The following is a 22510-nucleotide window of genomic DNA, read 5'->3' as shown; positions in this document are numbered from 1 at the left end:
GAGATACTGTCCTCACACTGAGGACGCAGCGGGTCATTCAGCTGTCCATACAGTATCCATGTGGGCCGTGCGCTCATGACGACACACTGACCTCTGTGGGGGCTGAAAAGTTGTTGTCTCACATTACCAGCAGCAGACACTGACGCCTACTCACCGATCATCGTTTATTCTCTGTACATAACATTGTAGCAAGCCTACAATAATCATGAATACAGGGAAACCCGCGTGCGTCCAACGCATCTACAACAGGCGCTCCTGACTCAGACAACTGCGCCTCTGACGCACAGGCATCTGATTGGAGCAGAGGAGCAACGGCGGCTGCAGGCTGGTGCATGTCGGAGGAATAGATTCAGGGATGAGGTGACTGGCAGGAAACACAAAGTGCTGGAGAGTGAAACATGAATTTGCAGTGAGGTCGGTTCCGCGTCTTTGCTCGTTGGAGTGCAGCGCGTGCAGCCTTCTCTCCTCCCGCATGCAGCCCCACCCCTACTCCTCTTCTGCCCGACTCCCTCAGGATATTTTTAGCGCTGATGATGTGCCCTGTCAAATCACGTAACGGAAACAACCTCAGAGCTAGGAAGCAGAGTCGCTGGGAATAGCCTTCCTCCGTTTTTATTATTGCGAACTGCAGGCGAAGGCCGCAAATGAGAAGCGATTTGAAATGAATTTGGCGTTTTGCGTGTTGGTGGTGCTTACCGGCTCATCGCAGACAAGAGGTAAGGTGTCATCCTGGTGGGTGTGTGTGTGTGTGTGTGTGTGTGTGTGTGTGTGTGTGTGTGTGTGTGTGTGTGTGTGTGTGTGTGTGTGTGTGTGTGTGTGTGTGAGAGCTGCAGGCTGTTGGTTACATTTTGCTGTTGGTTACATTTTGCTGTTGGTTACATTTTGCAGATCAGTTTGATTCTTGATTGTTCAAAAAAGATGAGCGTTTATTCCTCCTTGTATACTCTTTAAATTAGGATTTCTGTTCACCAGTCATTTATTTATTTGAACTTGTAAATAATGTGCAATTTTTGAAAAGTTATTTAATGATACCAAATGCATATCTCTCAAAATGCAATTAGCTGATTAATTGATAAGTTGCAGAAAACTGCTCATCTATTAATGTTTAATCGGCTCAGTCATTTGCAAGCGAAAAAAGGCAAAATCTCTGGTTCCAGTTTCTCCAATAAGAGTGGTGATTTGTCTGTTCTTTAATTTTAGTAAACTGACTATCTTTGAGCTGCAATGAGTAGATTAATTAAGCAGTTGAATGAATCTTTGATAAGCATTATTTTGAGTACTGAGTAATGACAAAACATTATGGTTCCAACTCCTCTCATGTGGATCATTTCGGAGGGTTTTGTCTTCTATGTCAATAAACTGCAGATATTTGGAGTTTGGACTATTTGTTGAACAAAAATATATGAAATACATCCCATTGTATGATCTGGGGATTCTTTTTGACACAATTTTATAGAGAAAACAATGTAATGATTAGTACATTTTCTTATCCTTTTAATTGTGTAGGTCAGAGCAGTGCCTCGCCTCCTGTCCTCACCCGGGCTGCCTTCCTGAGTCACGCTGGAAGCTCAGCGTCTCCTGACCTGACAGAGGATCCTGGGAATGAGGTCTCACAGCGGACTCACAGCGGGGATGAACCCTCCACTGAAACCATGACCATCACCAAGACTAAAGCAACGATCCATTCAGAGGCTGCAACAAATGCAGTAGATATAACGCACTCTGCAATGGCTACACCTCAACACATTGTCATGACTGCTCCTTCACCTTCAGGTATTCCAGACAAATCTGCATGCACTATTCATATGCTGCCGCTCTTGAAAAGCTTCAAGACATAGACATTATGGTCATCATCTTGTCCATAATTCTATAATTGTGCATATATCATCTTCCAGTCCAGTCTGTTTACTTTGTCCAGATTCTTGAAATACATCGTCCCACACATTTAAAGCAGTTTGTTTGCAAACACAGGCGCTCTTCTCGGGCTTTCTGCCAGCAGCGCTGCGAGAACATATTCCTCTCCTGAACCCTGACACTGACTGCTATGAGATTGAGAATGTGTGTCGTAACCTCATCTAAGAGATTCCCTTTTATAGATCAGATAAATATAACTCTCTCTGCTGATGCCCTGTTGCCTCTTTGAGCAGCACAGAACTAACAGACAAAATGACTAATGCCATCCTATTCACACTCTTGCCTCCTTTATTAGCTGTCGTCACTTCTCTGACTGTCCCTGTGGAGTAATGTGTAGATTTTCCTTCTATTCAAAAGCTAAACATTACATCACAAATTACTTTAAGTTGTGACTCATTGCAGAAAATGCACCAGGATACTCTTCCTCTCTTTATTGTGCATTGCCCACAGGACTACTGGCAGCCTGTCTCTTCATTCTATCCTGAATGTAAACAGAAAGAAAGTCTTGACTTGTACCCATCTTACAAAGTTCCTTGAACACACCCCTTTCCCAGCCCCCTCCTCAGCTGACAGCATGAGCTGTGAAACTATGTCAAGAGCCACGTGCATATACTGGAGAATGTACTCATGTTGAAAGTGGAGGAAGCTTGGTGTGTATATCGTAGCATATATTCACTAGTTTCATAGAGAACATGAAAACAGTGACTGAAAAGAAATATAGAAACTCCTGTAAATTACACTGCAATAGAACAGTTATAACAATGGCTTTGTGAAACTTCTGTGTTTACCAGGGATGCCACAAAAAAATATTTTCATTATCAATTCATACTGATTACTTTCTTGATTGTATAAATAATCGATTGCTCTGTAAAATGTGATGTTCCCTGAATGCATATCTAATGTTTTCAAATGTCTTGTTTTCTCTGTCCAAAAATCTGAATATAATAAGTTTACTCAAAGAGTACGTTTTTCCAAAGTTTAAATCAACCAACACCACAATCGTTTCATGTATATCTTGTTTGGTACATTGTTGCAGACACCTGTTGTTTATCTGAATCAGCAACTGCAAAAACTGGAAAGATGCCGTAGTGAGCATCTACTAGCATTATTATGCCGTTATTTGATACATAAAAATGAAAATGACAAGTTTACACGGTATCTTGACACTGTCATGCAAAAAAAGGTGGGACCTGACAACAAAAGTGTGCTGTATAACTGTTTTAATGTCAGTGGGAGTGATCAGTTTTTATTAACAGGCTTTTCTGGAGTAACATTAGTGTGCTCTGTGTACGGTTGGTTTCCTTTGAAGAATTATCTGTGCTGTTTTGAACTGATACAGCATCACATCCCCACTTTCAGCTTCCACAGACCACCTTTCATCTGCGCCGCCTGTACAGAGCACCACCCCTCCACCGCACGTCTCCACCGCTGATGGCAGAGCCATTGTGACCACAGATCCCTTCACCACCTTTTCATCTTTGCCAGCCCACAGAGTGCAGGACACAAGCTCCACAGCCTACGCCTCCACCATCCAGGCACTGTCTGAATCCTGGACCACTGCCTCCACACAGCCGACAACCACAGGACATCCTCTGATCTCCGCTCCAGGCCGGGGTCCTGCTGGGCTAACATACCAGTCTGAGCTCAATGTTGGAGATGAAGGTAAGGTGATGAAAGTCTTGTTATTTATTTTGTATCTCACAAAAGTGTTGACTGTTTTATTACGATTGTCCATGTGTGTGTCTTTTAGACCTCAAGGGGCCCCGCTCCCGCTCAAGCTCCCCTCTAGATCCCCTGCTGGCTGGCCTGCTGTCCATGTTCATCGTCACCACTGCAATCGTCTTCGTCATCCTCTTCCTCAAGTTCCGCCAGCGCACAAACCACCCAGAGTTCCATCGGCTTCAGGATCTACCCATGGTAAATACATGTTTTACAAGTGAGGTTGTGATTAAAGGGGCACTACAGCATGTTCTTTTCTACATGAAGGTCAGTTTACTTGAGGAAAAAATAACCTCAGTTTTGTTACGAACTGGGGCTGTGGAGTTTGAAACATTGACCAGGCAATGAAGGTCTAACATAAGACTGCAGTTGCAATTTGGGAAATGTAGCATCTGGAGGTGTGGGACCACAGATGCCACAGACACCCAGTTTGTAATACTGCAAAAAACAAACAAAACAAAACAAAACAAAAAAAAAATATATATATATATATATATATATATATATATATATATATATATATATATATATATATATATAGGACTGTCTCAGAAAATTAGAATATTGTGATAAAGTTCTTTATTTTCTGTAATGCAATTAAAAAAACAAAAATGTCATGCATTCTGGATTCATTACAAATCAACTGAAATATTGCAAGCCTTTTATTGTTTTAATATTGCTGATTATGGCTTACAGCTTAAGAAAACTCAAAAATCCTATCTCAAAAAATTAGAATATCATGAAAAAGTATACTAGTAGGGTATTCAACTTGAATCGTCTAATTAAGTCGAAACACCTGCAAGGGTTTCCTGAGCCTTGAAAAACACTCACACAGCTTGGTTCAGTAAACTAAATCACAAGTATGGGGAAGACTGCTGATCTGACTTCTGTCCAGAGGACCATCATTGACACCCTCCATCAGGAGGGTAAGACACAAAAAGAAATTTCTCAAAGAGCAAGCTGTTCACAGAGTGCAGTTTCAAAGCACATCCACAAAAAGTCTGTTGGAAGGGGGAAATGTGGCAGGAAACGCTGCACAACCAAGAGAGATGCCCGCAGCCTTAACAGCATTGTGAAGAAGAGTCGCTTCCAGAATTTGGGGTAGCTTCAAAGACAGTGGACTGAAGCTGGAGTCCAGGTATCAAAAGCCACTGTTCACAGACGTGTCCGGGAAATGGGCTACAATAGCCGTATTTCCATGGTCAAGCCACTTCTGAACTCAAGACAACGGAAGAAGCGTCTGACTTGGGCTATGGAAAAGAAGCACTGGACAGTTGCAGAGTGGTCCAAAGTCCTCTTTTCAGACGAAAGCAAGGGTTGTATTTCATTTGGAAGTCAAGGCGCCAGAGTCTGGAGAAAGGCTGGAGAGGCGCAAAATCCTAGTTGCTTGAAATCCAGTGTGAAGTTCTCACAGTCAGTGATGGTTTGGGGTGCCATGTCAGCTGCTGGTGTTGGTCCACTGTGTTTCATCAAGTCCAGAGTAAATGCAGCTGTGTACCAAGAGATTTTAGAGCACTACATACTTCCGTCTGCAGAAAAGCTCTATGGAGATGAGGATTTCATTTTCCAGCATGATCTGGCACCTGCCCACAGTGCCAAAACCACCAGTAACTGGTGTACTGACCATGGCATTACTGTCCTCGATTGGCCTGCCAATTCCCCTGACCTGAACCCCATAGAGAATTTGTGGGGTATTGTGAAGAAGAAGCTGAAAGACACCAGACCCAACAATGCAAATGAGCTAAAGGCCGCTATTGAAGCATCCTGGGCATCCATACAACCTCCGCAATGCCACAGACTGATTGCCTCCATGCTACTCCGCATTGATGCAGTAATCCGTGCAAAAGGATTCCCAACTAAGTACTGAGTGCATTAATGGACATTTTCAAATGTTTGATTTTGTTTTGCTGTTATAAATCTCTTTTTTTTACTTGGTCTGAGGAAATATTCTAATTTTTTGAGATGATTTTTCTTAAGCTGTAAGCCATAATCAGCAATATTAAAACAATAAAAGGCTTGCAATATTTCAGTTGATTGAATCCAGAATGCATGACATTTTTGTTTTTTTAATTGCATTACAGAAAATAAAGAACTTTATCACAATATTCTAATTTTCTGAGACAGTCCTGTATATATATATTGCAATACTTTCATCAGTGGGCTCAATTACCATTGGGTTACCTCCGACAGCAATAGATAAGGACTTAAAATACATTTATTGAAATTAAAATCTTCAAGATTGCCGCTGTAACATCTGTGTCTATATAGTCCCAAAACTTTATGGAATTGCCGTTTTGACTTGCTGTGTTGTGAATTGAAACCCAAATCACATAATTTTTCTATTCAAGTCAGTTATTTTAGTTACATATTACATTTATTCTCATAACTTATCTACAGAGCCCCTTGTTTAGAAAATAATTTTCAATTAATAAACTGTTCACAAAGTGTAAAGCTGAGCGTATAAGCATTGGTCTCACCTTTGTAAACTCATTCTTAACAACTGTACTTGTGTAAATCGTACTGTAATTCTCTTCTCCAGGATGATTTGATGGAGGACACGCCCCTCTCCAGGTACACCTACTGATGGATGCATCCTCAATCACTTCCACTTCTCAGAGAACAGAAGCAAAGCAAAGAGAACAGACGCCAAAGGAAGACCAGTGTGGATCTCAGAGAAGCCTTTGCCTGGATGCAGCTGCATCTCTGCAGATGAGTTTTGGGTCAGTGATAGAAACAACATATTTATCTGTGGTTCCATGAGAAGGATCTACAAAGTCTTTTAAGTGGGATTTTTCAGAAGCACTTTCTTCCACATTCCCTTAAAATTTCCAGAGATCTTCATTATAGTGGAGACTATTTGTTTGTGCCTCAGCCTTCTTGACTTACTCCTCATGTATGCACAGCACTTTAATGTGGCATGAATGATCCCAGTGCCCCCTAGGGGCCATCTGAGGTAATGTGGGTCAAGGTTGGGCGAAGTCCTCCAATGTAAGACAACCTCAGGTTATCCAGTGAGAAAAGAGAGTGAGAGACACATGGTAAAGTTGCCAACATGCCTAAAATATTTGAGGAACACAAAGTAAGATCCCTTAGGTGACCAAATATGAGTGAAGTGCACTTTCAGACCAAACTGCCAGGTTGATTGTGTTGTCTTAAAGCTGAGGTCTTGATTATATCATTCAAAAGCCATATCTTTAGAAAAACAGACACACAGAATATTGTACAGTAGAAGCCAAACCTCATTCAATTGCTCAAATTTATTATGCAACTTACCTCAAATGATACTTGGAAAATATTTGTGTTGCAGCCTTTAATGTTCGGTTCCACATGTTATGGAACTTTTGTCATCATGGTTTAATTCTGGTCTTGAATTTGGTTATTCTGCTTTCAATTAATGTTTAATCCTCCAATGAACACTGGGAAGAGACCTCGCTACACTAAACACTTTTGATAGGAACAATTTGTAAAGGTAAAACACATTATTATTTATAAATAAATTGTAAAATGTGGGGACTGTGGCTAAGTAGTTAGCATGCCTGTCTTTCAATCAGAGGGTTGGTGGTTCGTGCCCCGGCGCTGCTAGTCCATGTCGTTGTACTCTTGAGCAAGACACTTAACCCATAATTGCTCCCCGTTGCGGTGGAAAGAGGAAAAATGTAAGTCGCTTTGGATAAAAGCGTCAGCTAAATGTAATGTATGTTTATAAATGTAATGGTTTCTGCACAAGGTGTTTGTTCAAATGCTTTGAGTGGAGACGATGAGAAGAGGCGCAGTTTAGATTGTTGTTAATTGTATTAACTGGAGTATCATGCAAATGTGCTGGAACTAAGCTGTTGTATCAGTTTTTACCGATTGTGTGTTCTGAGTTACCGATACTTTACTGTTAAGTGCCAACAGTGATGTATGATTTAATATGCCATTGAAATATGGACTTTAAGAAATTAAGATTTCCTGTTTGATAATAAATCAGAAATCATAATACTGTCGTCGAAACTTTAGGGGGTAAAGGATCATACTGGAACAGCGCGTGGACGAGTTCTTCAGCATTGTGCTGTGTCATTGTAACCTGTGTGACAGTCCTTTTCTTTTGTAGTCGGTTGTGAGTCCAACAGCTCTGCAGAGATATAAATCCACCTGCCTCGACAAGTAATGTGGACTTTGAACAACTACTCGACTTCAAAAAAGAAAACCACTCCCTTAAACAAACGTCGCTGTTAACAAAACCTCACATTCAAATCAATACTTCAACACCCAATAAAGGAAGCACAAGATAATGTATAAATCAACGTATAATATTTAATATCATTCGTATGCCCAGTCCAAAACCTGTTTCAAGTATGAGACAGATAGAAAAAGAATCAACTCAAGCTCTTTTTTTTTAAACACATCAACAGCAATGTTTGACTGACCATTTTCAGGTATTAACTAATATATCACATGGTAGATTGATATTCTGTCACATCAATCATGGGAGGTCAAATTCCCTCTGAAATGTCCCCATTTTATTAGTGTCCATTTAAAAAAAAAAAAAGGTAATGTGTCTTATGGCCAACTAATTCAGAAATCAGGGTGCAGGTGAAAATGCGATTGAGACCAACCAGCAGATCTTGCATGTAGACTACACCCCAGACATAGTCTTAAATGAGGAATTGTTCCTCCCTGGAGAACCAGTCGGGTAACTTGAAAACATGAAATTCACCTGGCTTCACATGTCAAATTGGTCAAAGGTTAGCATACATATTGCAAAGTATATAGGTTATTTGGCTTTGATTATAAAGTGAATGACTAGGTGAGCCCATCCTGAAGACTTCATTCTCATTTCAAAATTGCAGCTTGACGGAAGGGAAATATCTGTGGTCCCGTCCAGCCAAGCAGGTTGCGGCCGAAGCGGGCGGTGGACAGAATCATGCCGAGCAGAGCCACGTTCCCAAACGCTCCCCGCATTCTTTTTTTCGGATCTGATTGAGATGAAAAGTATTCTAATTTACTTGCATTTGCAACCTGCTTTATTTGAATAGAAGCAGAAAATGTCAATGAAACATGGACCGCCCAACATGTTCTTACCCCCTGAAGAGTAGCCATGTGCGTACACCTCTCTGCTTATGATCCATACAGCTCCAAGTCCACTAGTGAGACACTGTTGTAACCAGACACAGACAGACACAGACACACACGCACATGTAACACTCATTAATGACAGGATTTTATGAACCCTGCATATCGTAAAACAATAGCATACTCAAATTGTGTGCTTTAATTGCTATATATATATATATATATATATATAGATATAGAGAGAGAGAGAGAGAGAGAGAGAGAGAGAGAGAGAGAGAGAGAGAGAGAGAGAGAGAGAGAGAGAGAGAGAGAGAGCAGTATGCTGGTTCTAAAGACGTATGACATTGCAAGAATAAACTTACAGGATTGTGGAAACCACCGACTGCGAGGCAGAAAAGAAAGGCGGGGTAGAGCTCCAAGCTGGTGAAAGGTTATAACGACAGGTTACCTTTCACATTGTTTCCATTGTTACCTTGACTAATGAGGGCGTGGTGCAATGTCAATCTAGACTAGAGGGTGCAAATCTAAGTTGCATTGCTCAGCTCATACGTACGTGCTTTGGTGTGAACGCTGGATGCAGTTAAAAATGTTTCCAGTTTCTGGGTCGTCACTGTACATCTGAGGATACTGCAAGTGAAGACAAGTTTATTTGTATAGGCAATTCAAAGTGCTTTAAATGAGCCACAAAAAGACACACAACTATGTCAGCAGACTGCTGACATGTTGAGCTGCTGTTTGAATAGCTCTTAAATAGTATTAATGAGAAAGAGTGGACTATATACTGTGCATGCATATATATATATATATATATATATATATATATATATATATATATATATATATACGGGTAGATCAAATCAAGCATTCTGATTGGTTGAGAGTGAGTCACAGGGGGTATTTTAGTCAGCTATAAAGTACTGTGCCGCCTGTTTACATTTAGATCGTTCCATATCAGTGCGCACTTAAACATTTTTTCGAAAATGAGTTTTAAAAAACTCAAATGCTTTTAGATCATCAACCACACAGGTCCGATTTAATCAAACGGCTAAAGTACTGTAAACCCTTGTGAGAAGAGAAACGATGGACTACATAAAAAAAAAGATCGTTATATTTTTATAATTACGCAATCACGTAAACTCAACATGACTGAGCGATTATAACGTTTCACTATTTAACTAATTTAGTACCCATAACATTGGCGGATTTCGCTCAAAGTACCACGTCTGTAACCGTAGAGACTGTACGAATATTCCAGTAGTGGACTTTACTGTTTGTAAAGTATTGACGTCGCGAGCAGCGAAAAGGCGACGGGACTTTCGTTTTATTTTGGCATGTTTGAGGTCCTGCAGACTAGTTAGCGGGGAGCGAGTGCATAAAACCGGAAAATAAGTGAGAGATAATTACGTCGGTAATTTCCCGACGCGAGGCAAGTTCTCTAAACATCATGGAGGAGAAAAATGACGGCGAAAAGACGGATAGAAGCAGCGAGAGCACTTCTTTACCCTGCTTTCAAACGGCCTACGATTTACTGACCAGGCAGTCCGTTTTATAGTCCCGTATGTGTATGGCGGCAACCGGGACTATTTTCTCTGTCGCTGAAATGCGATACACAACGTTTGGTGGCTACAACTATTTTGTGCTGAAAGGGAGCTTACTATTACTATTTATAAAGTCGCAGGTACCCGTATTATAAAAGCAATAAGGTACTCGAGGCAGTACTGTGTCTACAATAGTGTACAGTTCAAGGGTTTGCCGGCCCTCCGCGCCCTTTAACAGTACATTATTGCACGACACAATACTGCCTCTCCTACCTCATTGCTTATATATATATATATATATATATATATATATATATATATATATATATATCCTGCTATGCATTTGAAAGCCAATGATCTGCTCACCTGTACGTTGTACTTCTTGCGGGCTTTGCCAACTTTTATGGCCAGATGTCCAATCATCACCATACTGGCAACGCCAGTCAACACCACGTATCCATACTCCTTAGAAAGCACTACCATCCTGGCAATCTTTAGAGAGGAAGAATAAGAAAGTTATTCCCAAAAAGTGCACCTATGTGTACATTAGGCCTATATATTGTGTTATCATTTCAGTTTTTGACTCATTTTGGAAGTAATAATTACTTTTTGATTTTAGCCTAGCTGTTAGTATTTCTGTTAGAGGTAAGAAAACGGGGGAGATATATTTAGGGTAAACATTACTGCATGTACATGTATAACATTCGGTTGCGTGCTTGCTTCCCAGCACAAATACTGGATACATTCGATAAACAGGAGAGCATTTGGGGACATCAAGGGTGCATTAAAAGCAAAAGGTCAAATGAGGACAAAGCGACGCCATCAACGTCAGACCAACAGGTTTGAGAGGAGACGCACATAAAACTCACAGAACCCCAACAATAAAAAAGTTTACCTGGAAGATGTCGATCGTGTTCGACTTCTTCAGATGAAAACTGAGTAACTAACCGATGTCAGTAAAGTCTCCGACCGCGCTGCTCTGTGTTTCCGGGTATACGTCGTTCCTTTCACACACCCCGGCTGTGCGTCAGCGTGAAGGCTTACGTAACATACGGAGACACACAGCGTGAGGGTACGTTGGTTTGTCTTTTTTGTCAATTATTTTCTAGTAAACTTGTGTTGTTAATGTGTGCTAAATGCCACGTGAACACCCGGATACACTCGCGATGCAGCGCTCCACAGAAACGTGTCCTCGGATAATCAGTTACATCTTTCTGACATGCGCCCTAGAGACTCTACTGAACTAGCGACCTCCATCTCAACCAGCTATGCAGGGCAACCATTGCATCAATAATATTCATAATACACTGGTGTTAGTATACACTTACAACAAAATATATTAGCATTATGAGTATTGTTGATCCTTAAAGTTGCCTATGTTTAAAGTTTCAACACAAGAGAACTGCCTATAGAAACAATACTACTTAAGGACTTTCACTTGCAAAGTTGCTGCTACAACATTTTAATTCACTGTATGGGCCTTGTCTCTATCGCTATTCTTTTTTGTGAATGGTTTTACTTCATCAGGTTTCACATTTCATTTATTTTTTAAATTGCTCGAATAGACTCATATAGAGTAGATTGTTCAATATGGTTAATTGTAAGAGATACTGCAAATATAAAGTGAGGATTTGTTCCATGCATGAAACGTTATACCCCTTTATCTGACAACTGCATGTGTCAACTTTTACTGCCTTTTTTATGGCAGACATTTTGACTTGGCATTACAAGAAAGGCACAGGTGCAAGTATAATTACATTAATGATGACCCTTTTTGAAGTGCAGTAAGCCGTGCCAGTGAGCAGGTTCACAACACCGGGGCTCTGATCCTGTAAACCTAAATGGAGGGCTGCCAACAATCCGCCCTGCTTTGAAGTGACAGAGGATTTCAAAGAACAAAGTTTCCTGTATCACATATCAGGTCAAGTTGAGATATGCAAAGCACTGTCATTGGTGTTTCTTGTTCCGCAGACCCAGAGTCACTTCTACGCTGTTATGTTATATGTTCTATTATGTTCTATTTTGCTGTGTCACTCAAACAACAATTTGGAGCTGTGGTGTTTTTGTTTTGCCTTTGTTTGACAAAGCAGGGCCCTATTTCTCGTACCTGGCTCAACAAAGTCGAGCAAATGTCCTATTATCCAGCTTAAATTAGCGAGATGATTGACGTCAGGCTAACTTGGTTTCTCCACGGAAGATCCGTGCTGAAACGGTCTCGTTAATTCTAATCTGGGCCCTATTTCTCGTACCTGAGTTAGCCGGCTAATTTTCAGGATAAGATAGGTCTGGCTTTAGTAGTAGTATACGAATAAATATATACTTATGAGGATATATGCGCGTATGTATCATGTACTATATATGTGTATATACATGTATGTGTAGATTACTATATAACTAGGAGTTTGAATATGTGTATGGGCAGATCAGTATGTATGTATTATTCATAATCAGAATTTCAATCAATTGAAGCAGTGAAAAGAAATTGTGTATGATTCTCTGTATTCTTATCACGATCACCTTAATCATTTTCTACAATAATGATATTATTTCTTGCCGGCAGAATCTATAGCGCCTTGTACAGGAAGTCATCCTGATGTGAGAACGGATCTTGGCGATCTGGAAGAACTCTCTCCCTATAAAACTAATATAACTAATATCGCTCCTTCATCAATGAGGAAGTGAGCTGCCTTTTTTGTCCGGTGGGAGTGGCCAGTTTATCCAGTGAATTTCAGTAAACCTGCCAGGAGCAGGTTTACGTTTTTGGCTGTGTTGCTATGGTGATTTGCTTGCTTCGAAGACCCGAAAAGCCTGACCTACGTCATCTTATCCTCAAAATTAGCCCGCTAACTCAGTAAGCCAGGTACGAGAAATAGGGCCCAGGTCTCGTGAATGCAGATTAACCATAAAGATAAATATGTATGGTTAACGTCTTGCAAAGGTGAGACTGACATGCTCTAAAACAAGGGATTATATCCCGAGCCTCTACATGTTGCCATCTGTCTAATGTAGAAGCACAGGAATCAAACAAGTAGAAGGTCATGCTTTGGCAAACAGAGGTTATGAGACATTTTGAAAACATAGTGTATGGTTAACTGGAAAAACATTTATACATCAAAGACATTATTTTGTGCAACAGGGCCAAACAGCCAGAACTGGTTTTACTGCCCGCATTTACAGTTGTTGTTTCCGTCAGGGCCATCTTGGTTGGTTAATTATGTAGTAGTATTTAAATAGGTTAGTACTTTGATAATAATATACAATTCCCCTCTTTTGTTTCCCTAGAAGAGGCTTTTTGTTATCTTCTTCTGCAGTCTGACAGTATCATATTTTCCCAACTACTCAATGCAGCTGTATCGTGAAATATTTAAACCTACTCCATGTTTTATATGGCACCATTTCATTGAGTAGAAATAATCTAGATCTCTTGTGCACTACTTTATCCACATTTCCTCTAAATTTAGCCGAACAGATTTGATATCTTTGGAAACTTTGTAATCTCCTTTAGCGTTAAAGATTAAAGTTCTTTGGGTTTGAGAAATGTTGGACTGAATGAGATAAGAGTGGGCCATTTCCTACAGAATAAATTGGTGCTTTATGTGTTCTCAAAAATAATAAAGTAAATGTGATAGTCCACTACATGGTTATTGGGTAATTACCAGACAAGATGCAAACCATGCATCAGAAAAAATATATATCTGAGCTGATTGCTGCACAGCAGCTTCTCACTAAAACATTACCAAGTGTTCGTCACTAGATGTCCTCATAATGTCACTGAATCTCTTTGACACAAAACAGCTGTGTGGATTAGTTCAGTCCACAGGATGGCAAGTGTGAAAAAGCATTAGATTGTCATGCCTACAGGCCTGCTGCTCTATTTTTGACACCAGGGAATACATAGAGGGGAAAGATTCCACTTCATTGTGTGAGAGACAGAACAAGAGTGAACGTGATCAGTGTGTTGTTGACTCTCGACTCGGGGTAGTTTCTTTCACGGACTGTCAGCGGCACATCTGTCCTCCTCCTCCATCATGCTGAGTCTGATTCAGCACTTCAACACCTACACAGAGAACCAAGAATAGATTCAGGACTCATACTGAGACCGAAGTGAGGGGGAAAACAACTGCTTCCTGAAACCACCCTGTCCCATCTCGTCCCATCATCTGATGGCTGTGTAGTGGGTACGGTTTGACACACACACACACACACACACACACACACACACACACATACACATACACATACACACACACACACACACACACACACACACACACACACACACACACACACACACACGCACACACACACACACACGCACACCTGAGGCAGAGGCAGGCTGATAAAATGTACCGCACATACAAACAGAGAATACAACACACAGTCATATGTCACCTTTTTGACTGCTCCTATATACATGCATCCCATATGTTTTGACTTTACTTCCCTCTTGCTCCATCTCACTCCAAAGCGTGAGATCACAGCACAACGCACCCCCACCCGCGCGCAGTTTAGTGCCCCCCTCCCCATTGGGATTCAGTTTCGGAGAGCGAGAGGAAGGCAAACATAGTGGAACAACTGACCGTGACCATTGCAAGCAGCACAGCATGAGAGGACGTTGTGAGCGTTTACAGTGTCTGAATAGCTTTGTTTCGATGGAAGGAGCACGATAAATAGATAAACTTTGGAACAGCATGAAGGCTTCTGGTTGTCAAGTTCCAGCCAGTGGGTGCGCGCCGGATCCAGAACCAACGACAGGATGAATTGAGACATTGCGCGCACGAGTTTTGCCACGGGCAAGCGTTAGGTTTGACCTCTGTGGAAATTATTTCTGAGACAAACAGCTTGGTGAGGATGTATCAATGAAGAATGTGACCGCGTCTGACTCTCACCAAACGGGGTGGATGAAGCCGTCGGCGGTGTCATGCGTCTTGCCCCGCAGTCAAGCGCGCGACCCTTGCGGCTCATAATTCTGCTCCTCTTCACCGCGGGGGTGAACTCATCCCCGGTGCTCTCCACGGGCTGCCCGGACAGGTGTGTGTGTGATGACCAGCTGGTGGTTCAATGCGCTGGGCAGCACCTGACCACCTTCCCGGTCAACTTGCCGCTGGGCACGCGGCAGCTCATCATCTCCAACAACCGCATCGTGGAGCTGCCGCCACTTGCGCTCAACTACCTTTCCGATCTGGTGTACCTGGACTGCAGCAACAATTCCCTGACGGAGATATCCGAGTCCACGTTTGGGAATCTAAAGAAGCTGGCCTACCTGGACCTCTCCTTCAACACCTTGATCCGGATCGAGGACAGGACGTTCGGGCCCTTGGCGAGCCTGGTGATGCTGAGGATGACCGACAACCCGGGGCTCTCGGAGATTCACCAGGACGCTTTTGTAGAAAACGCAGCCCTCCAGGTGCTGGATGTGAGTCGGAACAACCTGACGGTCGTAAACATCACCTCCCTGCTCGCGCTGCCCGCCCTGCGCTCGGTGGGGCTCAGCGGGAACCCGTGGAGCTGCGAGTGCGACAACGAGGACCTGTGTCTGTGGGTCCACCTGGAGGGCTTCAAGTTCCAAGGTTTCAGTTATACATTCTGTATTCCAATGTCATATTGGATACATAATCACAGCACGATCTTTTACTGTTGCTTTTTCCTTATATATCAAGTGGATAGCTCCCAGAGAGCCAATCACGACTGCTGCTCCAGTTTTACTTATTATAATGCCCGGTAAAATAAAGCCGGTAAAATAAAGCCTGGTGGCTGCTTTCAATGATTGGCCTGTATCCCGTTAAAATATAAACAACGTGTATCACCTTCATGCAGCTGTAGGACTTAGCACTAAGTGTGTGATATGAGAACATAGAAATGCAAGAGAAAACAAACAACTGATCAAGCAGATCAAATGTAATGCACCCTCTGACAATGCATCCTATAAGGGTTCATAAGTTGTAATCAATGGTTATAAATGATTGATAAATCATTTACTAATGCACTATATATCAGTTATGAGCCATTAAAAATACAAACTTTTGGGTTGGAACATTGTGAGACAATGTGCCTGTTGTGCTCGGGCAAAAAGCCAAGGGCCTCTAACCTCTACGACCAAAGGCCTCTCACTCATATAATGTTGGTTGTGTGGTAATTTAATTACACCTTTTACTTTCAGAATATGAAGCAAACAAGAGCAAAACTGAATTTATTAAGGTCTTAAAGCCATATTTTGACAAAGGTGCCCTTTTCGAGACAGGGCCTCAAGATTCCCTTTGGTGACAGTTTGGTACTGTGGTATAATACAGCCGTGCTGTTTATCCTCCTCCAGCATGGGAAAAAATCAACCGGAGTGGTTCTTTCTAATGGTTTAAACCATATTTATAAAGCATTGTACAATATGTGTTAACCATTTAAGAAGCCTATACACACCCTTAATAAATGGTGCTTTATTAAATAGTGGTGCCAATTAAACTTAAAAGGAGAAAAGGGATGAGTTGAAAAAAACAAACTTAGCAGTGAAAGTCTCCCTTAGACACCAAGAAGGAATGCCTCCATGCTGATTATCTTTTCAAGCGCACACAGAGCTCTTAATGCTGGATTCCCCTCATATCATGTTCCTAAAAAACGCACGTCTGCACCTTTTGAGCACACGCAACAGATAACGTCATGCCATCATCACCCACACTTCTATGAGATTAGCTGTGGTAAATAGTGTTGTGCAAAATATGTGGTTGTATGTGTAGAATAAGAATATAACATGTATGTAACATTTGGAGAAGTCTGCCAAGTTTGACCCTTTCTCAGCTTTCAGTGGGATGAGATGTGCACAGGTGACGGCGGTGGAGCGTGACAGCATTCAGACTATCAAATAGCAAAGAGGGTGAAAGAGGATCTGAGGCAGGGAGCCATTAGATTTCTCTTCTGGCAACTGTGTTCATTAATTCAGCTCTGCATCCTGCAGTTTGGAAGGAAAACAAGAGAGTATTACATCTTGAAATGACTAATCGATCTATATTTTATCCAGATATCCTGCAGTTGTGATTAATGGATCATAGTTGCACCGTCAAATATCTATTTTTTGTTTTCAAGCTGATATATTTGACTGATATTTAACCATCTTTCTTACTTTGAGTCATTATGCTCATGCTTTGGTGTGGATGTGTCACTATGCAAAAGGGCAGTTGCTATTTATAGTGAGTCTTACTGAGCATGAAGCCTGACATAATTCTAACACCATAGCTATAATACATCCGCCACGCTTACTAAAAAGGCATCCCCTGCTTCTCTCTTCCACACACACACATACTTTAGTTCACCACACTCCCTCTGTGCATCTTAGGCCGAGTCCAAAACGAGTCCTGCCAGAGATGTCCTATTTTCCTGCTGCTCTCTGCCTTTTGTCTCGCTTAATTTGGAATGGAGCCTCTTCCAGTGACAGCTGACAGCGAGGGAGAGGAGAGCTACTCACATTCTCTACCTGAGTTACATTTACAAGCAGCTTATTCTCTCTTAAACCGAGTCTCTGAAAAAAATAATAATAATACAAATGTGTAGTGCTTGAGGCGCAAAACAGAAGGATAACATTTTGGAGACGACTGTTCCTGCTGCGAGCGTTGTCTCCAATGCCTTCTTAACTCGTGTCTGGGTCTCACCTGGTTCATCCAACACGGCTCACTTGTCTCCTCTGGTTAGGGAAACACATGGCAAGCGATAACGCTTCAGGAAGGAACCAACAGATTCTCCTCTGTCTCTGTCTCGCCTTCCTGGCTAGATTAACACTCTTTCAGTTGTTATATAAGGAGAGTGTCTAGAAATAGAGCAGAGTATGGATGGGGGACGGAGGGAGGGGAAGCCCTCTTCTTTGATGTCAGTCTCTTTGGGGGGAGGGAGGGAGAAGGGGATGAAGCCAGAAGGGTTTCCTCCCTCGCTGTCAGGCACACACAAGGACATGTGCACACACACACACACGCACACGCACACGCACACACACACACACACACATAGAGACTATTAGCAGACTCTGCAAGGGCAGACATAGAAGATGGGAAAGTTAAGTCAAGTGAAGGGGGGTTTGTGCACATGTTAGGAGGGAGTGTGCATGTGTGCATGCATGTGTGTCTTTGTTACAGCATATTATGTGAACAGTGCACAGAAGCAGCCTTTGAGAGGATCAGAGTACGCTTTGAATTCTCTGTGGTAGACGGAGCTTAGAGAGGCTGACTGTCCTCGTGTTCTTCAGCTGCACGCTCCTTTTCAGATCTGTGAGCCACAGAAGAGCTTGTCTGAGGATAAGAGCCGAGATGCATGCACTGAATGAATAAAATATTAAGGGAAAGTACATTTTTGTTGTCCCATTAAATTAACTTATCAAGTGATTTGATTGAAAGCTTCGGCATGATCACTGTCACCCTCTGTCAAATCACACCTCCCACCAGCCTGAGTCAGTTACAACACCTTAACACCACGTGTTGCTTTTGAGAGTGCATGCAAACTAGTGGCAGCGAAGTTAGCAAACAGTTAGCTAAAAGAGGATAAATCAAATGAATGGATAAACAAGTGAAAGAGTTGGTTAAGAAGGCCCTCATAGTCGATTCGGGTTTGATTCCAGCTTTGGGACCTTAGTTGCATTTCATAGTTCTCTTTTTTTCCTCATTTCCAGTCTCTGTCGCTACACTTTCAAATAAGGGCAAAACTGCCCAAAATGTTTTCGGAATACAATAAAGTATTTGATAAATGGTTTGGTTGAAACGGTAAACGGTTAAAGTGATTAGTTAAGACAAGGAATTATTAGATAAGCAAGTGTAACTATACGCAAATTAATAGACAAACAGGTGAAATTGTTAGCGAAGAAACTAATGGATACAAAGTGAGCTAAAATCATACACAGTTGTTAAAATAGTTGGCAAAGAGTATTGATAAATCGCAATGTTGTGCATTGATTGTGTGTGTTTTTGAGATCATGTTGTAGCACAAAACAAGAAATTAGTCAAATGTAATGCATGAATATGCCATTAGCATCAGACTCTCAGAAGGTGAGAAAACCAACACACATCTAAAACATTATTGCTGAATTATTTGTGAAAGATTCTAACTATGTAATACAATAAGTATAAACAAGTATTCTGTCATGGTTCCCAACATATATTGCAGCGTACAGAGAGTCAAAGCAGATCCTACAAATGTTCATGTATTCATCAGTTCTACATGTATGCCCAAATTATTTCAAAAAAGTTTCAGAAAACTGTTCCCTGTGCAAGTCTTTTGATCTCCCCCAGTGGGACTTCTCTCTTGCACAAAAGCTTTGAAAAACCAGAAGCCAATTAAAAACAGTGGTCGTATAGAGATGGCAACACTGTTGTGTTGTGCCGTGTTTCTGCTCACGGTAACCAAACACTGAGCCAGGCTTCAGGATTGTTTTCTGAAAAATGCCTCTCGTCAACTGCTGCAGAGCTCAACATCCATCATGTGACGTACTTGACTGATAGGCCTTTTTAGAATTTGAAAGAGAAGGAACTCAACATTTTATTAGGATTTGTGGATTTCAGTAAGGAATTTTGTTGTATACGCGGTGCCTGATGATGAGAAACCTTATTATCTGTCGTTTCAGGCAGACACAAAAGCCCAAGTCACTCTCTAATCCTGTAGGGGAGAAAGGAGTTTGAATAATTCATAATTCAATTCTGCACCAACTCTAGTCCGCATGAAGCTGGGTAGTTTTCTGATAAAGTTGTTATGCTAGTACAGTTGTCTGCATTAACGTCTCTTAGCTGTGTGAACCTGAATGTGCCATATCTTTAGCTCAGTTTGCTGTCATTTACAAATGTTTTGCAAAATGATATAAGTAATATATGAATTATTTATCAGGCGGCTGTTTAATGTATGCATATTTTCCTTGCTAAGTTTTTTTGTGCATGAATATGGCTCTCACAATATTAAAGGATCCTTCCGATGATAATAAAGATTTCTGATGCGGTCCGACTGTAGCTCAGTGGTTAGCATGCCCGTCTTGCAACCAGAGAATCGGTGGTTCGAGCCCTCGCTCCGCTAGTCCACTACGATGTGTCTTTGAGCAAGACACTTAAACTCAAATTGCTCCCCGTACCTGTGTCTACGGTGTATAGAGCAAAAATGTAAGTCGCTTTGGATAAAAGCGTCAGCTAAATGTAATGATAATTATATTGAATATGTAAGTAAAATTATACTTGGTATTCTCAAAGGAGAGCAGCAGTTAAATGCACTTGAAAAGCCCTGAAAATATATTTCTCAATCAGCTTCCTACTCTGACGGCGTACACCTTGGACACATTATCTTCCTTCAAAGTTAAAACTGTTTCAGTTATTTCCCTTGAAAGTCTTAATAATTAATACCTATAGGTGTCCCCCCCCCCCCTCAACTTCTTTTTAAGCCAACTTTTCAGGGACATTAACATGAATTATGTCCGCATGTGGTTCTTGCTTTACAAAATAAAAGCACTATTTTATAGAAAAAGACCAGATGCAGATTTACTTGTTACTGTCGAAGGGCAATCATGTGTATCACAAATTCCACTGTCCTGGATTAATGTCATGATGTAATGCAAACCCTGCACATGCAGTCCAGATCAAGATGACGCAGTAGTCTGATGATGCCACTCCAGGACAGCTGACCTATTTATGGCTGGAATTGTTATATATGGTAGAAAATGCATATTTGTCTCCAGTGCACTTCAGTGTTACAATTATTACATTGTATTTCCTTACCAAATATATGAATGCTTTCTTTTGAGCTATGATTAGTCCTTAATCATTTCTTCTTGATGTGTGCCTGTGTGACAGATGAGGGCCAGACGGTGTGCGGCTCACCGGCTGATATGCAGGGCCGTCGTCTGGGTGAGGTGGGCATCCAGCTACGGACGTTATGTCACCAGACTCTGGGCTCCTGGGACTACCTGTTCTTTGTCGTCATCGGCTTTGTCATCTTTGCAGCCGGCACCGTGTCGGCCTGGGTGATGGGCGTTATTATGGTGCTCTATGAGCGCTACATCAAGAAGAAAGATGAACAGCTTAATGTGGACGACGAGGACGAATCCAGTGAGACGGGGCATACCTCGCGAGCCAGGAGTGACCATGGCAACGGGAATTTGAAAATGTCACAAACTGTCTAAAATATTGAATCCCCCTCTGCGCATCACGGATTCCCACAGTGCCTCCTGTCAAATTCCAGGACTGTCATGAAGTCTAATTACACTGCAGTCCAACTGAGTCTGTCCAACAGGCTCAGCTGGCTCTGAGAGAGAAAAGAGGAATCAACAGAGATGTGGAATGTCATACCTCTCATGTGTTGTGGGCTTTCAGGTGATGTAACATACCTTCTGGCTGCCATTGTGGAGGCCCACTTGCATTTAGGATATTACTGACTGTATATGCAAATGTCTGACTAGTTTATATGGTTTGTACTTTGTAATACTTGACTGGGATGTGGTCATACGGGGTGACGGGGGAGCCCATATCAGTTAGGCTGGGTCTCTACAAAGCCGCTCGCTGATTTGACAATTACATAATGTTTTAGCTGGTTATCAACTCATTTTGGCTTGTATAACAGTATCAATGTTCACAAAAAATATTTTCACATTTTAGGGAATTTTATTATTCACTTTGTAGCCAAGGGTTAGATGAGACGATTGATACCACTTGATTCATCTTCTCATCTAACTAGGCAAGACAGCAAATAAGAGTGTTTCCCAACATGTCCCGCTATTCTTTTCACCACCACCTGGGTTCAACCAGAAACCAACAGAGGAGAAACAAGCTTGTCATATGATGCAATTTGTTTGTACCTATAATGTGAACAATTGGATTGTTGCCCCTGGACTAGTCAATATAACAATACATTTCGAGACCCTACTTAAATAGCTTTGTTTTCACAGAAAAAAAAAATCACCAGTTGACCTCCACAATGGCAACAAGCAGACTCCGCTTTACAGATACTATGTACAATTTAAAGTGATGTGGTAATTCTACTCATTAATACAATACATTTATGTCAGAGTAGATTAATAAATGTTACACTAGTGTAACATGTAGCTGCACGTTTTACTGAGCTTCTGCAGATGTGAGCGTGTCCATCTTTGGTCCGGTGATGTGTGGTTGTGTACGGATAGTCCACCTCATCTATTAGCCCAGAAACAAACACACTCAAAGGCATTTGTGTTGAAGGTTTGTGATGTTGAGAGCCAGCATGTGCCAACTGCTCAGGTCTGGTTTGGCAGTGGGCCTTGCTGGATGGCAAGTAAACAGGAGAATGTAATAATTGATTTGTAC

At 41.6% G+C, this 22510-nt stretch overlaps 2 protein-coding genes across 2 annotated transcripts; one reads left to right on the top strand and one right to left on the bottom strand.

The window, feature by feature from the left end:
• Positions 1 to 7909: 7909 nt before the first annotated feature.
• Positions 7910 to 11369, bottom strand: mgst3a (microsomal glutathione S-transferase 3a). The gene is made up of 6 exons (XM_079217157.1): positions 11122 to 11369; positions 10593 to 10718; positions 9242 to 9315; positions 9051 to 9108; positions 8698 to 8770; positions 7910 to 8591 (listed from the first exon to the last, which is right to left on the bottom strand). The coding sequence occupies exons 2-6, from the start codon at positions 10707 to 10709 to the stop codon at positions 8449 to 8451; spliced, it is 465 nt and encodes a 154-aa protein (XP_079073283.1). The 5' UTR covers positions 10710 to 10718; positions 11122 to 11369; the 3' UTR covers positions 7910 to 8448.
• A 3778-nt stretch (positions 11370 to 15147) lies between these two features.
• LOC306747374 (leucine-rich repeat-containing protein 52-like) lies at positions 15148 to 21354 on the top strand (the record flags this gene model as incomplete). Its single annotated transcript, XM_079230430.1, has 2 exons — positions 15148 to 15796; positions 21026 to 21354. The coding sequence occupies 2 exons, from the start codon at positions 15148 to 15150 to the stop codon at positions 21352 to 21354; spliced, it is 978 nt and encodes a 325-aa protein (XP_079086556.1).
• Positions 21355 to 22510: the final 1156 nt, after the last annotated feature.

This window comes from Taurulus bubalis, assembly GCF_910589615.1.
Source record: "Taurulus bubalis genome assembly, chromosome: 1".
Taxonomy (NCBI): Eukaryota; Metazoa; Chordata; class Actinopteri; order Perciformes; family Cottidae; genus Taurulus; species Taurulus bubalis.
The sequence above is the reverse complement of the archived record's forward strand: the minus strand, read 5'-3'. Positions and strand labels throughout refer to the sequence as shown.

What these genes read in the sequence shown, in the direction of transcription:
- mgst3a (XM_079217157.1), bottom strand. Translation starts at nt 10,709, where the DNA reads ATGGTAGTGCTTTCTAAGGAGTATGGATACGTGGTGTTGACTGGCGTT. An exon ending in CAGCGTTCACACCAAAGCAC is followed by an intron (nt 9,109 to 9,241) that starts GTACGTATGAGC and finishes ACCTTTCACCAG; the next exon opens with CTTGGAGCTCTACCCCGCCT. An exon ending in ACATGGCTACTCTTCAGGGG is followed by an intron (nt 8,592 to 8,697) that starts GTAAGAACATGT and finishes CATCTCAATCAG; the next exon opens with ATCCGAAAAAAAGAATGCGG.